Raw genomic sequence first — 19,304 nt, forward strand, 5'->3', positions numbered from 1 at the left:
GTTTAGTAAGGAATACATGTGAAGAAATACAAAAAAAAAAAAATATGAATTTTCAATAAAGTTGGATAGGATAGAAACATGCGACACGTGTTTAGGGTGTCGGCCTGGTTGTGCAAATGGATTGACAGGGACATCCTTCAGGTTTGATAGTACAATGTGAGACTATTTTGACAGTAAGAAGATCACCATGAGAATGTCTTTAAAAATATGGACAAAAAAAAAATGTCTTTTAAAAAAGTGATGAATCACGAATGGTTAATAATGGTTTGGGACTTGGAATGACAAGACTTACTATGAATTTTATTTTTTTAATATTAAATAATATTAATTTGAATTCAATATTAAAAAGTATAAGTGACTTGGAATATCTCCTCTCCATAGTAATTACCGTCGGCAGCCGACCTCTTTTTATTTTTCTATATATTAATTTTAAAAATTTACAAAATAAAAATAAAAGATTATAAGGGTTTTATAATAAGGTGGATATGAGATCCATAGTAAAAAAAATGAATAATGAATATGAAACTAGTACTAAAAATAATTTTTTAAAATTATAATATAAAGCATTTTTTAAAAATTTTATTTGATTTAAAAAGCAAAGTTACCCGAATGCTATAATAAAAAATAAAATTTACTTATATACTACACTTTACAAAATATTTATTTAAATACTACAAATTTAAAAATTGATATATATCAAACCGAGTTTTGAAAATATTCTGACGCATAACTCGATGTGTATCAAGCCAATTTGTGAGTGAGATAATTTTTTTTTTAAAAAAAATAGCATAGGATGGCAAGACTTACATTATTCTATCTCTTTTCCCCCTAAATCACTATGTCCTCTCTCTTTCTCTCTCTCTCTCTCTTTCTTTCATATATTAACATTATCTTCATTTAAATAATATTAACTTATTCATAAATAATATGAAATAATATAAAATATACCTTAAAAATAATAATAAATAGTAAATACATAAACCATGTGTTATATAAAAATTACTAAATAAAATATTAAAACTTATTTTTAAATATTATTATTATTTAATAATAAGAAAAAATTAATTTTCAGGTCCTTCTAATTTTTATCAATTTTGACTTAGGTGCCTATGATTTATTTTGTTTTAATCAAGTTTTTATAATTTAATTAATTAAATATGATAATCTTTAAGGATTAAAATCCTTAAATTTTTTTCTAAAAAAATTATGGACTTCTATATTTTTATTAATAGATTATATAACTTTAAAATTAATTATATGATTTTTATAACTCAAAATATATATATTTAGGTTATGTTTTTAAATAAATTTTATATAAAAATTAATAAAAATTTAAACACTGGTAAAATCAATTTTTTTACTTTTTAGATTAAAAGTATTTATTATTATTCTTAATAGTTTCAAAAGGAATTTGGTTATAATATGTAATTAATATATTATATAAATTATTTTTAAGGTATATTCTATATTATTTCATATTATTTATGAAGAATTTAATAATATATTTAAATGAAGAAAACGTTGCTCATCCCATTAAAAAATGTAAGGTATTTTTAATCAAATCTCACCTTTTAATAAAGTAGTTACCTACTTTTAAACTAACCCTATTTTTTTTATATTTATCTCTATTAAATATCATATAATAAATATAAATTCATTATTAATAGGTACACTTTTAAAAAATAATTATATTTTAAAAAATTAAAAATATTTTATATTTTTTATATAATATTTTATAATTTTAAATGGAGGAAGTAATACATGAACACGCCTGCGTGCATGTGAGAGAGAGTGGGAGGGAAGAGGGGAGAGAGAGAACATAGTGAGTTAGGGGAGGAGAGATAAAATAATAGGGTGTTAGTTCCTACCACTCTATGTTTGCTTTTAAAAAAAAATTATCTTACACATAAATTGGCTTGATACACATCGAGTTGTGTGTCAGAAGGTTTTTAAAACTCGGTTTGGTAGATGTCAATTTTTAAATTTATAGTATTTGAGTAAATATTTTATAGAGTATAGTATATGAATAAATTTTATTTTTTGTTATAATATCTGGGTAACTTTGCCGATTTAAAATGTAAGGCACAATATACTAAAAAAAATATTTTTTTAACTATATCCCAACTTTATTTATTATATTTTTTTAAAATAATGTATTAGAATTTCAATTATAATTAGTAAGGTATTTATATAGGATATCTAAAATCACTCGTGCCCAAGCCCAATTTCAAAGCTTAAATGAGTTAGGTTTAAAAATTAAACTCATAAAAAAAATTTTCCCCTCTATTCTTTTTATATTATAACTGAAAGTTAATCTCATATATGGCATGGGCATAAAATCTAGTTAGAATAAATATATGAAGAAAGGAGCCAAAGAGGCAGAATTGCGTAGTTGTAGGGTCTGATTTGGCCTTTTCCAGAAAAAGCAGGATGGCTTCATTGATGATGACTTGAGAGTTTGTGAGTTGATGCATGAGATACACATCCTTTGCTTCCTCATTCATTTTAATCACGCTTAGCCGTCCAAGTGGACATTTGATTTCCGCGTGGAGAATTATAAAAGTGAGGATATATAACTCTTTTTTTTTATTCTTATTATATTTCCTCACGAAGAGATTATGTGTTTACCGTGGATTAAAATAAAATTGCCTTCAATAAAAAATCACATGTTCACAGCAAAAATTTATATCGGTAAAAGTATGATTAATCATTTTTATTTCTATGTTTTTATTTTTGTTTCAATTTTTATAATTTACTATTGGAGTCCGATCTTGTTGACATTTTAATTTTTAAATATGATTATATTTTTTTTTATTTCCCACGCCTCCTCTTTTGGTCGTCATAAGATGATCCAAAATTTAGCAATTTAGCCATTTAGGTCAGGCATGGGCGGGTGGGCTCTCTCTCTCTCTCTCTTTTTAAGTCAATTAGCAGAAAAATTGATTAAAAAGATAAAATTGTTTCCATAATGTAACATATTTGATATCTCGTCTCATTTCTTTATATGCTATTTCTTCATATATTAAAACTTTTTTTTTTTTGCAATGCAATTCTTAAAATTTGAACCACTTTGCAGCTAAATATCATATAGCTGACAACAAGGTAATAATATTCTAAAAACAAAATTAAAAATGATTTATTTTTAGATTATTAAATCAAAAATATATTTTTTTCAGAAATTAAAAAATTAAAGCGAATTTATATAATTTAAAGTTTTTTAAATAAAAAATAAAGTTTTGATAGTCGGGCCCCAATAATTCATCATTATTAGGATATATCTTCAAATTTTAAGTACGTTTAGAGAAATACTCATATATCATCCATCAATAAGATTTGAACTAACAATCTTTTAAATCATATATAAGCCAAATCGTGATTAAGTGGAGCAATATTGGTCAACTAATTTACAGAGCTGCCGAGGAAGGAATGTTCCATTGCAAGCAGCAATGCAAAGTTGCAGTGCCGAGTCAAGCGATAAGTTCGACGTTAAAAATAAGCTCAAATAATTTAACATCAATGGCCTATGCTGAGACCTAAACTGGGCCTGAGAATTAATATACAGTATATGAACCCAAAAAATAGACTACGCTGGGTACACTCTTTCTTTTGGAGGTTCAAAACATTAAAAAAAAAAAAAAATTAGGTTCCAAAATATACAATATTTTTGGAGTAAATTTATTAAGATATGTACGAAATTTATATTATTTTTTATTTAAAATATTCTTAAAAAGACATTTCATTTTTTTAATGAAAATGTATAAATTCAATTTATTCTTCTGCGTTAATAATTATTATATATATTTAAATAAATTTTTAATAATTACTTTGTAAATAATAAATATAAAAATATATGAAAAAATAAAGGTAACGCAAAATTGTATGAGATATAAGGATAGATATTGAAAAAAATATATATATATATATATATATAAATTTCATAGAAGAGATACACCAAAATTGTATATTTTGTCAAATAAGTCCCTTTACTTCAAAACTGTATGTCGTTTTTAGGTACACCGAAAAGTTGAGTTTTGAACGTGGTTTTTTGTTTTTTTGTTTTTAAGTGCGTGCTTTTTGAAATTTAGTGCTGTTTTTTTAAAAGCCCAGTAATAAAAAAAAAAGGCTGAATGTGGGCTCTACAATAACAACAAAGTTTACATTTATTTTTTATTAGTAGAGTCTAAAAATATAAACATAGATGACTCAACAGGATTGATCCATATTCTCAATCCTATTAGCACATTGTTTTGATTCCATTTACACGGAAGGGCATTTTTATAAATTTTGTGTTCATCTTTTTCTGTTCGTCAGAAATGTCATTAGAAGTCGGGGAAGTTAATCAGACGCTAAGCAAGAAATATGAGGAAAAAAAGAGAGTTTATGATATCTTCATTGATGATTGAATGCAAGCAACATATAGGGTCTAGTTAGAGGCAGAATTTTGGTTTTCAGATAATATTAAGAGGTAAAGAGGAAAATTTATTTTCCGTTACGAAGGATTTCATCCAATGAAGCACAGATGAGAGGCAATCATCAGCAAACAAGTGCCTGTTTGTTTTTTGTTTTAAAAACTATTTTTTATTTTTAAAGAGAAAAAAACTTAAAAATTTGTTTGGATAAATTTTTTCATTTAGTTGTTTCCAAAATTATTTTCATTTTTTATTTTTAAAAACAAAAAATAGAAACAACTTTAAGTTATCTTCATTTTATTTTTCTTGTTTTAGAAATACACTAAATTTAATTATTAAAAATTTTAGTTACTTTGAGTAATTTTTATTATTAATCATCATTATGAACTGTTTATAATCATCACCATCAGTATATTTTTTAATTTTAAAACTTTTTTAAATTACATAATCAAATAAATTTTTATTTTATTTTGTTTTAAAAATAATTTTAAAAATTTTATTATAAACAGGTTTTAAAAACAAAAAATAAAAACAGGCCCTAAATCTTTAGTTGTTTGCCAGATGATGATTTGTAGAACTTGAGCATCAATCATTAGAGACGTGTATTTTTGTGAAAATTTTGCTCTTGATTTTATATATAACAGAAAATGTACCATCCATTTAAAGAAAGATTCTGCAAGACCGATTTTGAACGTGCTTGGTGGTATAGAAAAGTCGGAGAGTTTTTCAACCTTTGCAGCTACAAAGAGAGGCAGTTGGCTGCCACGTGCTAGATCACATGTGGCTTCTCTATTTTATTTTTTAATTACGAAAATAAATCAATCAAAGTAGTTTATGGCCAGCGTTGAACCATTCACTTTGAGAATCCACTCTCCTGCTTCATCATGATTCATGATGAGCTCATCAGAAAGAAGGGGCTAAAAATGTAAATTGCCTAGTGAGCCAATATTGGCCCTTGTAATGGGAAACGGTTACAGAAGAAATCAGAATACAATACAAGCTTATGTTAGCAAGAGTGATGATAAGGATGTTTGTTCTATTAAGCATATATGGTTGAGAATTCAATTGTTTTCTTTCGTGTAAGACCTCATAAAGATGCATACTATTTGTTATCTATACACTAAACAAGATTAGTTTTTCCTAACGGCGAGATCTCAAGTGAAGATGTTGGAGTTGTGAGTATAGGTTTTAAGTAAGACTTTTCTAAAAAAAAAATACTCATTCTATTAAAAAATGTAAGATATTTTTAATTGAATCTTATTTTTTAATAAAATAGTTATTTACTTTTAAATTAATCATATCTTTTCATATTTATCCCTATTAAACACCTTATAATAATATAAAGTCATTATCAATAGGGATACTTTTAAAAAAAAGGTAATAATTACACATCGAAAGATTAAAAATGCCTTATATTTTTTAATATTTAATTTTTCAAAAATGCTTTATATTTTTTGAATGGAGAAAGTATCATTTATAAGATGTTATTTTTTTTTTTAAGTAGGCAAGTTAAATGCTAGCTGAATTAGAACGGTAACTTGTAGCATAGAAATGTTCACATTTCATATCCAATATGCCTTGAATAAAATTGACGAAAATCATATTTGACAACCTCTCAAGTTTATTGTGAATAAATATCAAATAATTTTAAATTTTCTTTGTAAGATCAAAAAACATATATTTAATTAAAATTTGTTGTAAAAAGATATAATTACATTGATATATGAGTAAAGGTATAAATTTAGCTACTTACTATTTTTTCAGGAGTATTTAGTAACTTAAATTGTCAGGTGGTGCTAAATAAATTCTCAACTTTTAAAAATGGAACATTTAATGGCCCATCGTTAACTTCATTTAACGAACATTATATGGGGCCCACAAATGACACATGCCATTCCATATTAGCATGTGAAAATGTACAAATTTAGTTACAAATTATTTTTTGAGAAACAATGGGTAGCTTCTATTATAAAAAATGGACCATCCAACACTTTTCTATGAATTTTGCTCAAATACCATTTGTTTTCATACTCATGAGACTCACAATGCGTCAATCTTTTTGATCTTCTTACCTTTGTTTTCAATCTTGACTCAAGAATAAGAGATTCAATGAGTTTTTATCTAAAGACATTCATAAGGACAATGCTAATAAAGTAGAAGCTTAATTTTACGTGTAGGAGAAGCTTGATTCAAGCTTAATTTAGTTCTATATTATTTCTTCTACTTTATTGACGTCGTATTCTTGAATGTCTTCAGACAACAATTCTTTGAATTTCTTCTTTTTAAGTTAAAATTGAAAATGAAGGCAAGAAAATTGGAGAGAATGAGACATCGTGAGTCTCATAAGTTTAAAAATGAACAATGTTTGATCAAAATTAATAAAATTGTGTTAGATGATTTGTTTTTTACAGTAGAGGCTATCCAATATTATTTGAAAAATAATTTGTAACTAAATTTGTACCATCATATGTCATTTGTACGCCTCACATAACATTCGTTGGGTGAGGTTAATGAAAGGCTACGCACTGCTTCATCTTTCAAAGTTAAAGATTTATTTTATATCATTTAATAGTTTAAACTATCAAATATTTTGAAAAAATAATTCATAATAAAATGTATTACTTTACCCCATATAATCATTGCTACTAAAACCTTCGGCAACATCATCTTAACCACTTTAGGTGTCGAAGGGTCGTGTGATAGGATCACACGCATGACATAATCATCTCTCTCTCTCTCTCTCTCACACACACACATTTTAATTATACCTAAGCTCCAACAAGTTTTAATTATATCTCACACACACACACACACACACATTTTAATTACACCTAAGCTCCAACAAGTTTTAATTATATCTAGGCTCTTCAAACTTGCAAAGCAAATTTAGAATTATTTGATCATTTTTCATAATAAATAGGCCCGGAAGATCTTTGGATGTAAGTTTCCCATAAAACAATAAGGACCTGTACGCAATGAGAAATGGAAGGGGTGAACAACTGAACACTGTACCACGAGTTGAGGTTTGTGCCTAAATTAAGACTATAGATGTCTGGTGAGGCGCTAATATGCAAATAAGAACTCGTTAATTTGGACGCGGGAATCATCATAACAGATTTCCCTGGACTGGCAAAGCTAGAAAATCCCCCTCTCTCGAGCATTTCTTCCCTTCCACTCAAAGATGAATGAAAATGGAAGCGAAAGCTCTACCTACTCCAACTCTGATAATCTATCCCTCCTAATCAGTTACCAATTCACTTTCCATCCCTTTCACCGCACAAAAATCTCTAGAAGCCTCTTCATAAAATCACAAATACCCTCCACCCCCAAATTCGTTCTAAATCAGCATTCAAACCGCCCGGAAAAGATCCCGCAAGAAAGGTTCGGACGAAGATGAATTCCAAATGGGTTCTTCTGTTGAGCGTTTCAACGATTTTGGCGATTGTTGTGAACGGCCAGTCGGCGGTGAAGCCGCTGGTGAAGACAGTGAAGGGCAAGAAGTTGTGTGACAAAGGGTGGGAATGCAAGGGATGGTCTCCTTTCTGCTGCAACGAGACGATTTCTGACTACTTCCAGACCTACCAGTTTGAGAACCTCTTCTCGAAGAGAAATTCGCCGGTGGCTCATGCCGTTGGGTTCTGGGACTATCGTTCTTTCATCACTGCTGCAGCATTGTACCAGCCTCTAGGATTTGGTACTACCGGAGGAAAGACCAATGGACAGAAAGAGGTTGCTGCTTTTCTCGGTCATGTTGGTAGCAAAACCTCTTGTAAGTACTAGTGCCTTATTCTTGCGTTTTCTGTTGCGTTCATTTAGATATAATAAAGAGCTTAATGTTTCCACTTCAACTTTTCTGGTAGGTCTGAATCATGTTATAGATCTGCTGCTTCAAGTCCGTTTAAGGAAATAGTTATTACTCCCAATGTTTCTTGATATTTAAAGTGGATGTATCATTATAAAAGTTGTTCAAATAAAATCTGAAGATTTGCATTGCAGCCATCTGGACTGAGATAGTTTTAACGGACTTGTGATGGCCTGATCTTTCCTCGTTCTAGTTAAACCAAGGGTAAAGAAAATATGCAAAAGCATATTGCGGATTGGCAGGTCACTATGTTATAATATGCAAAAGAGCATATCGCTATGGCCTTTTCGATTTTATCAGTTAGTTATATCATATATGAACAGTTCAGAACAATTCAATCATTTGAATAAGTTAGTTATGAGCTGGTAACCGATATGGGGTGTCTAAGATTCATTTAAAACCTTTGGCTGCTCAAGCTTTCGTCCCTGCATCGGAGAAAATTAAAATTAAAACATGATTTCAGGTGGATATGGGGTGGCCACTGGGGGACCTTTTGCCTGGGGTTTATGCTACAACAAGGAGTTGAGTCCTGATAAATACTACTGCGATGACTACTACAAGCTAACCTATCCTTGCACTCCTGGTGCAGCATACTATGGCCGTGGTGCTCTTCCAATCTATTGGTATGCTTGTTCTCAAGTATTATTGTCTTTATTTAACTATTTTCGTCATTGATCATTTCCGATTAAATCTTGTCAAATTCTGCACTAAGTATTTCATGGGATGACACTGCAAAATGATAAACTTTTGCATGGTGATTCCTTGGGAAGAAATTTGCATGCAAAACTTTGGAATTCTTAAAATGCTTTTGTTGGTTTTCCAGCAGAAGGAATAAGCATAATGTACTATGGTTTGTGAAAAGTGGAAACCATTAAGAACCATCCAGTAGGTCCAGCAGTTACGTTTCATTCTAATCTTTTTCCTTTCCATGCTCATAAGTCTTTTAACATACTCCCTCGTCTCTATTATAAGGTACCTTTAACTAATGTATTTTTTTTTTTAACCTTAAATGAGAGGTAGTTAAGTCATTAATTTTGTTTGAAAATAGAATAAATTTTTAATTTTACCCCTATTTAAATGAAAAGCTTTTAAATTTGCATTACTTTCTCTTTTATAGTTAATGAGTTTAAAAAGAGGTAATTTTGAAAAAAGAAATGTAAATAATATCCTATCAAGTTCCTTATATTAAGGATTAAAAAACATTCTAGATGGTGCCTTGTAATAGGGATTTGATGCTTTAGGATTAGCTTTTCTGGTTTTGGAAATACTAGAACAAAGCATAGTTTATTTGACAAATTATGATGGAAGTTGTGGTATTTTCTTTGATGGCACTTTGACATCATCAGGAACTACAACTATGGAAAAACTGGGGAAGCTTTGAAGGTGGATCTGTTGAACCATCCAGAATACATAGAGCAAAACGCTACCTTGGCCTTTCAGGCTGCAATATGGAGATGGATGACCCCTCCTGACAAGCACGTACCTTCAGCCCATGATGTCTTTGTTGGTAACTGGAAACCCACCAAGAATGACACTCTCTACAAGCGAGTTCCTGGGTTTGGTGCTACCATTAATGTGCTGTATGGAGATCTTGTGTGTGGCCAGGGATCTGACAATGAATCTATGAACAACATCATTTCCCACTACCTGTATTACCTTGATCTTATGGGTATCGGCCGAGAAGAGGCCGGACCTAATGAGGTTCTCAGCTGTGCCGAGCAAGCTGCGTTTAAGCCAACTTCTGGTTCATCATCATCATCAACTTGAGCTTTTTTACTTCATTGTGGTTGGCCTGTCTATTCTTGTATCCTCTTTGAAATGGTGAGAAAACTAATAAGCGAGGACAAGTAGAGAAGATTTCAACTACTTTTGGCTTTCACATGAAAGTAAAACTACTCCGGACACAAATTAATCTGCTGCTATATATATATGTATCTTGGCTTGTGTTTTCTTTTTCCCCTGTATAATTTGAATATTTGATATTGTATGAACAATTTTGTTGATATGCATGTATATTGTGAACTGTACTAATCAAAATGGTTCAAGGTTCCTTCCAAATAATCTTTACCTCAGGGCTTGAGAACTAGGTGGATTGATGGATATGCTTGAGCCGACGTAATAAATCTGAGCTTAAATTTAGCATTTGAGTAAATAAAGTTTTAACTTATCTGAGGGTTTGGATAATTGGATATAGCCATGTAGGTTCATGTAGTTATTTACTGAGAAAGGCGAGAGAGTAGAATGCTGTACAAACGATGTTGATGGCTGTACGGCTACAGGCAATTCTAGCCCTACGATTGAGGTTTGAATTTTGATTTTAGTAGAGCTTAATTGACGACAATGTATTTCAATTAAATTTTTATGTTATTTATTTTTTTATTCTTTTATTTTTATTTCATATTTGTTCCATTTGAGTCTTGTCTCTGTTTGCGACTTGCGACCATTAAAACATGACCCAACTCGGTAGTCTATTTTTTTTTTCGGTTAATATGATTAATAATTTTATGGTTGTGTTTTTTATTAAATATTTTATGTAATAGATTAATTTTAAACTTTGACCTTGATTATAGAATTTTGACCTTGATTGTCTCAAAAAACTCAACTTAAACTTTTTATTATAAAAAAGGAATTATTTTCCTTTTACTTTTAGGAATTCTTTTGCCGGATATTTTCACATAAATTTAAATCTCCTAACAACCTTGTGGTGTGATTTTATTTTATTTTTTAATGAAACGTTTAGAGTGCGGAAAAACAAAATTAAATTTTATAATCTAATATGTAGTATGCCAACATTTTCATACGTCCGTCGTGAGAAACACTTATATCACTATAGCTCGTTTCATGGATCCATATTAAGGAAAGGACTGGTAGATGGTAATGATGACTAAACAATAAAACTACGAAACAATTCCAAAAAAACGATTTGTTAATTTGTTATCGTTTTAATTGAAATTCTGATATACATATATATATATATATATGTATGTATGTATGTATGTATGTATGTATAACCACAAAACGAAAAGAAAAACAAACAAGCCAAAATGAGTGGTTCATTGAATCGGAGAACTCAGAGGCACTCGTCCGTCCGTCTTGAGTTATCGTAATCTCAATTTCACCTCTCAACCAAAACAACATAATATTAGTATTCTGAGTTTCTCGCCTTCTCTAAAGAGAGCTTGAGAGCAGTGAAGATGGAGGGTCGAGACATGGACGATTTGCCCAAGAATGCAGCCAACTACACTGCTTTGACGCCCTTGTGGTTTCTGGAAAGAGCAGCTCTGGTACATCCCACCAGAACGTCCGTCGTCCATGGCTCACGACGATACACCTGGCTTCAGACCTACCAGCGATGCCGTCGACTCGCCTCTGCGCTCTCTGCACATTCCATTGGTCTTGGCAGCACAGTAATTTTTCTTCTACTGCTCCTCTGGTTCCTGAGAAAATGACTAGCATGACAGGAAACCCAGAGAAAATTTTAGTGCTCTGTTTTGCGATGATTTTCAAAAGCTTTGAAACAGTAGTTTCAAATAAATTGATTATTGGGGTTGGTGGTGAAATATGTGATTTTATTACTCTGTTTTTAGATGACATAGAATGCCACTGAGCTGAACGAACCTGTCAATGTGATTGAATTTCTCGTAAAATGGGATGTGGAAAAGAAAACGAAGCGGAAATGCTATTACTCTGTATTTTGATGATATGATTATGAATAAGCCGATGAATGAAATAGTCTTTCTATATATTTAGCTATATTGACGACTTTCATAGTTGACATATTTAAAAAAGAATCCTCATTTTCTCATTACTTGGTATCTGCAATAAGAGAAACTGAACAGGGAAGATTGTAATCAGCAAAAAACCAAGTATTATGTTGAAAGTTCACGACTTTAGAAATACAGAGCATTCATCATGTTGCTCAACGAACTTGAAAATTCAGAAGAGATATGTTGTATTAGGGTTAATTAGTCCATGTCTCTAAAGTAGATTTCAAACACTTGTAACAGGTGGCAGTGATAGCACCCAACGTGCCAGCATTATACGAAGCACATTTCGGAATCCCAATGGCAGGATCAGTGTTGAACCCAGTGAATATCCGACTAAACGCATCAACCATAGCTTTCCTTCTCAGCCATTCTTCATCGTCTGCAATAATGGTGGATCAAGAGTTCTTCCCTCTGGCAGAGGAAGCCCTGAGAATCTGGTCAGAGAAAAGCAGCTTCAAGCCTCCGCTTTTAATAGTGATCGGAGACGACGAGAACCGCGATGCAAAGGAGCTGAGGTACGCAGTGGAGAAAGGAGCGATAGAGTACGAGAGGTTTCTGGAGAATGGGGACGCAGAGTATGCATGGAAGGGTCCAGAAGACGAGTGGCAGAGCATAGCTCTGAACTATACGTCGGGGACGACGGCGAGCCCCAAGGGCGTGGTGCTGCATCACAGAGGCGCTTATCTGATGGCTCTGAGCGGAGCTCTGATATGGGGAATGAATGAGGGAGCCGTGTATCTGTGGACACTTCCTATGTTTCATTGTAATGGTTGGTCTTACACCTGGACACTTGCTGCTCTTTGTGGCACCAACATTTGCCTTCGACAGGTACTACATAGTTCTTCGCTTCGGAATCAACTATGTTAAGTTGTCTGACCGCCTAAAAATCGAATGCATATTTACAGGTGACAGCAAAGGCAGTGTACGCAGCGATTGCGGAGCAAAAAGTGACTCATTTCTGTGCAGCGCCAATAGTGCTGAACTCCATTGTTAACGCCCCATCAGACCACACAATCCTTCCTCTCCCTCACGTCGTCCACGTCAACACTGCCGGCGCCGCTCCTCCACCCTCCGTCCTCCGCGCCATGTCCGAACGTGGCTTCCGAGTCACCCACACCTACGGCCTCTCCGAGACCTTTGGCCCGTCCACCTTCTGCGCCTGGAAACCCGAGTGGGATTCCCTCCCGCCGGAAGCCCGAGCCAGGCTCAACGCCCGGCAAGGCGTTCGCTACGTCGGCCTGGAAGGCCTTGACGTCGTCGACCCCAAGACCATGAACCCCGTCCCTCCCGACGGCTCCACATTAGGCGAGGTCGTGATGAGAGGAAACGTGGTGATGAAAGGGTACTTGAAGAACCCCAAGGCAAATGAAGAAGCTTTTGCGAAAGGGTGGTTTCATTCTGGCGACATCGCCGTGAAACACCCGGATGGGTATATAGAGATTAAGGATAGGTCCAAGGATATTATTATTTCTGGTGGTGAAAACATCAGTAGTGTCGAGGTTGAGAATGTTCTGTATTCTCACCCCGCGATTCTGGAAGCTTCGGTGGTTGCGAGGCCTGATGAGAAATGGGGGGAGTCTCCATGTGCGTTTGTGACCCTGAAACCAGGAGTGAATCATGAGGAGGACAGTGATGAGAAGAAGCGTCCCCTCGTTGAAGATATAATCAAGTTTTGCAGGTCCAATATGCCTGCTTATTGGATCCCTAAATCTGTAGTGTTTGGGCCCTTGCCCAAGACTGCTACGGGAAAGATTCAGAAACATCTGCTTAGGGCCAAGGCCAAAGAAATGGGCCCAGTCCAGATTAGCAAGTTGTAGGCTTGTAGCTCAAGTGACTGTAGCATGCGAAGCATGTATTTATTTACAATCTGTACAGTAGTATGAGGACAAGCTTGGTAGTTGGTATATATATACACTACTTACGCTTAGATTTTTGTTGGAGGGTGGAGGGAGGGGATGAGAGGTGGGTCTCACCTCTGTGGAACCCGCATGAATAGATGTAAGGGCAATGCCAAGCCACATCAGAGTTGGTTTCCTCCATTACTGCAGTGGAGGAAACATGCAAATCTGGACTGTTAAAAGGTTAAAAGATTTAGATTTGATGGTTTTTAAAAAATACATATTAATTTGTATCGTTAAAATTTAATCTGAATAGTTTAAATTTGTAGTGGAGATGGGGTTGTGAGAAACCGAGTCCATACCTTGTTTAGACGTCTTTCTTATACTTCAACAACACTACACCCCAGAAAATTATGATCATCGATAAAGTGTGTATTACTGCTGAAGTGAATAAATTAGATGAAGATAGGATATGTTTCAATGTAGACATAGCGTCTTGGGAACAACCTTGGTTTCTTGCCCTCCGTGATTTTTATTTTCTTTGTTCATTGAATATTAGTGGAAATGTGGCCCTAATAAGAAAAGTTTGTGAGTTGGTTTGGGTAGAGGTAATTCTGGGTCCTACTACTGTTAGTTTAATTATGCATATAATATAATATAATAGAGTTTCCAAAAGTTCATTCAGGATACAAAATCAATTGCTTAGTACTTATCTCTTGCCACAGAAGTTTGGACCTTTGCTTGCTTGCTTGTAGTTCTTGAACTTTAAAAGTTAAAGATGCAGATGTTGGTGATTTGCACGTCAAAAGCAATATTGTATAATGTCGACAGAAGCAAATATCTGATCTCAAAAGATTAAGATTTGCGTTGTGACAGTTCTAATACGATATTAAGTACCAGCAACGGTAATGAAATGAATATGAATTACTGATTTTTTTTTTAAATTATGTTGTTTCTTCTATATTGAATCTAATTAAAAAAAAAAAGAACATTTACTTAGCTCAAGAAACTCATGTAAGTTTAATACCATGTATGTCGAGAACATGTGTGTGTGGGGGGGGGGTGGGTGGGTGTTCCATTTTTGAAAATGAATAAACACGTTTTAATATATCAATTCCAAGGATAAGGAGAAAAAAAGGGCAAATACCATTATTAAGCTGTGATATGACCAATGACGTGTAAGAATTAGAATCTCAGAAAGAAAATTAATCAAAGAACGACCTGTCTAATGCACGAGGTTGTTGCTTATGTTGAAAGTAACTGCCTGAGTTTCAACATCAGTGCATAACTAATTCCTTGTTATTCAAAGAAGTTGTCTGCAACATCATTGTCTCTCCAACTCAAGGACCCCACCAAGTCTCCTAAGCATTAATTAGAAGCAAAGTTGGATGATTTTGCTTTGATAAAAGCAAGCTACCAAAATGTGTATGGATATAATATATAGAGGATGAAGAATAAAGGTTAAAATGAGAATGTGAACTGGAAGGGGGGGGGGTTGCAGCAGCAAAGCAGATCAGATTCTCTTTATAGGTCACTGTCGTTTTAAGGATAAGAATGCGATATGATGGAGCAATGAGCAACATGCGTGTATGTAATTTCTTAACTGGAACAAGGTTCTATCAGGTGGTTATTCCCATCTATCGTCTGATATAATATGGTCAAGTGGCCGGGCATCTAAATCTACTCAAACCTGTTGATTTGAAATCCTGGTTTGATCCATATGCGTGTGTATGTGTTTGAGTCCAATCCAAATACTTGTTAGTCGTTTGTCAAAATTCTCAAGGAATTTGTACTTTTGTGGGTCCGTCTTATTTATTGGATTTGTTCGCCATTTCGTTGCCTTTATCTCAGCCACCTCATCAAAAAAAAAAAAAAATATATATATATATATATATGTATATATTACTCACACTCATGCGCGCATTAAATTTGGCCATATTGATATTGTTATAGGGATAACTTGATATAATAAGCCACACACTCCATATATGTGTGCCAGTGTGTGGGCGCATCAATATGAATTTTCCTGCCCAAAAAAAAAAAAAAAGAAAAATCCGCTGGAGCAGGTGGCAACATTCAGATACTTTAAATTGAAAGTAATTCAAGTTAAATAAGTTTCCTACGTCGTTCATATTAACTGAAAAATTTAAATTCTCTAAAATTGTTATTGGTATATTAGGTGAAATTTGCCTTTTTTTAAAAAAAGTATTTTCACTTATTTTAGTATTTTTTATAAAATATAAAATCTTTTCTCTTTTTTTAAAATGGAAAACTTCACCAATCACAATTTCAAAATATTTAAACCCTCAACTAAATACATTATTTTAAAAGTTCTCAATTTCCTTACAATTAACATTAAGGGTAATAGAAAATTATTATAAATAATATAAATTGACACTTTATAAAAAGAATTACAAAACTTTTCCCTCAAGCACGTGGGGGGGAAGGAGTATGTGTATAAGAAGAGAGTCATAAATTAATTTTTGAGGGAATAATTGAAAAGTAAGTATATTCTTGCTAAATATTATAAGAATTATAATATTTTTTTAACTGAATTTCATGTTATTTTAAAATTTTATTTATAATTTTCTTTAAAATTTAACATTTTTTCATATTTAGATATCTCAAATTACAGATTCTAACTAAGAGTATTTTTGAAAACACACCTTGTTAATTACGCATTGAATAAAAATTTAAAATGTCTTATATATGATACTTTAAAAAATATCTTATAATTTGAATAGAGAATCCTTAAATGAAAAACATGAGTAATAAATTGACGGATATATATCCAATGACATTACAATATTCCAAGGTGTTAGTTGAGAGTCGCGGTTGGTGACACGTCAGATTCACTGAATCTATTACATGCAGTTGCTGTAAATTCTGTCAAACGATATATGTAAGGTCCTACCCCAGTACTTATCACAAACAATTTTGACTAATGACTTTCATTTCATAAGCACTCACAAATAAATTAAATAAGCTAATTATTATATATATATATATATTGCCATTATTATGGGTTATGCCATCAAATATATGGACTGAAAAATGAAAATTACATAAAACAATACTTCTACATTTATACATCATTGTGAAACATAAAATTTATATAAGGCAAATTATGCGAGTGTCATGGCACGCACACAAATGATAAAATTAGTAATTTGACTTATTCAATTTACCCGAATCATTCAGTTGGTTCTTGCAAGTTTTAAATGTTTTATACAAGTCCTTATAATTTAATACTCATACATACATACATACATATTTATATTGATTTTTGTATATGTTCATCTTTTACAGATATTCCAAAGATATTTGGGAATTATATATATATATATATATATATTGGATATGAACATTGAAGATGCTGCGATCAAACAACTCCAAAGTGAAAAAAATTGCATATTCTCATATCCAATTGATCGGCATCTGTCCCTTTCTATTGAAATATATATTGATGAGGAGATCGAAGACATCAATGCAACATGTAGATGTGTGCAGATGTGTGCATGATGGCTCCACACAACAAATTTAAAGTTATATATGGAATGTTTTATCAAAGGCATAAGCTGAGAACGTTGGTAATTTGTATCTTTTACAATCATAAAAATAATATTACATATATATTTGAAGCAAAATAGCTAGCTGGAACAAGAACTAAAGATAATAAAACATGTTTGTAACATAAACAAATGAATTTCATTGACAGATCTATCTGTATCATTAGCTAAATATTTATAATTCGACAAGTAGTGTCACAAAAAAAAAAAAAAACTTAATTTATTTGCACCTTAAAAATTAGATCTAATTTCTTATCATAAATTCATGATACTAATATATTGTATGGCGTATAAGCTTGAAATTGAATCTTGTCTCCGAAAATGTGTTTGGTGACATTTTCTTTAATTTTTATCCAAATTTGTCTTCATTTAACAGTCAGTCTTTGTGATCGGTGCTTAATTGGAGATAGAAAAGTAAAAGTTGGCAGGAAAAAAAAAAAAAGAAATAGAAAAGCTCAAGTGTGGCCGTTAATTTAGAGAACTGAAAATATATTTCACAACTGGAAGGAAAAAGACAGGTCATCAAAATAATGCATATATAATGCTTCTATATATTAACAAGGCTTTCATATATTTTTTAAAAATATTTTTTTCTCTCACATTTTTTATTTTTATCATTGTTAAATTAATGCAAGGTCCTATCTTCTGTTTTATTAATTAATTATTGCACGGCTAAATGGTCAAATTCATATATATAATTCTAAAGGGTCCAGTGAGATGATGTATCAAATCGTCCAAATTGTTAATTATTTTCATGTTTATAATATGTCCAAGCAACGACCCGGCTTGAGAGTGTCTTGTCCTAAAAACAATAAAACTTTCATCGGTCATTTAAATTTAATATAAATAAAGAGCTTTTATAGATATAATCCATATTATAAGATCAAATAAAAGAAATAGCCTATCATTTTTTAAATTTTAAAAATAACCTTTTTAATATTTAGATTATAATTAATTCACAAAATTGTCATTTTTAATATCTACTTTTTTCAAATATTAGGAGATTTAAAATGCAAGAAATCTCTAAAACAAGATAGACAAATGTGAGACAGAAGATGAAACTCGACGCGAGAGAGACGAATGCAAGATAATAGAGTAGTATGAGTGAGTCATAATCACAATGGCAAGAGACAAATACGAGGTGAGATACATCGATGGTACTCGATGGAATAGAGCATGCCAACGGAAAAACAAAGCTACAGATTCATGAATTTTTTATTTTATTAGTTTTGATATTTGATTCTTTATGATAAGCTAAGAATTTAAAATTTTTTGTTGACTATGTTTGATTTGTTTTGAGCAAATGATTATGTGTTTTCGTGTCACGGATTTGTGATACTACATCAATGATATATGACTGTATATCAATTATAAATAAGTTTATGTCTGATTGTCTGATTATATTAATTTACGATAATATATCAGTGATCTACAATAGTAAATCACTGACATATAAGCCATGTTAGCAAAAACTTATCAATTTATTTATCATTGATCCCGTATATTAATAATGTAGTATTGCAAGTCAATAATGGAGTTTCCTTTTCAATGTCTAATGTTCTCTTGGTAATGTCTGGAAAAACAGAGAGGGAGAGAGAGGAAAAGTTTTGCAATGAAGATGGTGATCTAGGCAAATCAAATCAAAAAGTCTAATGAAGAAAAGCACAATATGAGATATGGATATGATAAGCTTAAGAAAATCATATCAAAAAATTTGATGAAAAAAATATTTAGAGATGATAAATCAGAGAAAGAGCATGCACAATATAATTTTGATGATAAAAATAAAAGACTCAATTAGTTAAAGTAATTAAATCAAATATAATCTGTTTTAATAATAAATTTATTCTAAGAATAAA

At 31.8% G+C, this 19,304-nt stretch overlaps 2 protein-coding genes across 2 annotated transcripts; both read left to right on the forward strand.

Annotated features, from left to right (window-relative positions):
* Window positions 1–7,638: 7,638 nt before the first annotated feature.
* On the forward strand, window positions 7,639–10,410 carry LOC129292191 (chitinase-like protein 2). The gene is made up of 3 exons (XM_054929749.1): window positions 7,639–8,178; window positions 8,735–8,894; window positions 9,618–10,410. Exons 1-3 carry the CDS (start codon window positions 7,803–7,805, stop codon window positions 10,036–10,038), a joined length of 957 nt encoding a protein of 318 aa, XP_054785724.1. The 5' UTR covers window positions 7,639–7,802; the 3' UTR covers window positions 10,039–10,410.
* Window positions 10,411–11,300: 890 nt separating this feature from the next.
* Window positions 11,301–13,965, forward strand: LOC129292053 (acetate--CoA ligase CCL3-like). The gene is made up of 3 exons (XM_054929561.1): window positions 11,301–11,678; window positions 12,279–12,866; window positions 12,944–13,965. The coding sequence occupies exons 1-3, from the start codon at window positions 11,466–11,468 to the stop codon at window positions 13,853–13,855; spliced, it is 1,713 nt and encodes a 570-aa protein (XP_054785536.1). The 5' UTR covers window positions 11,301–11,465; the 3' UTR covers window positions 13,856–13,965.
* The last annotated feature ends 5,339 nt before the right edge of the window (window positions 13,966–19,304 follow it).

The sequence above is a fragment of the Prosopis cineraria genome, unplaced genomic scaffold, assembly GCF_029017545.1.
Source record: "Prosopis cineraria cultivar Desert tree isolate PC_DT_omini unplaced genomic scaffold, ASM2901754v1 PC14, whole genome shotgun sequence".
Lineage (NCBI taxonomy): Eukaryota > Viridiplantae > Streptophyta > Magnoliopsida > Fabales > Fabaceae > Prosopis > Prosopis cineraria.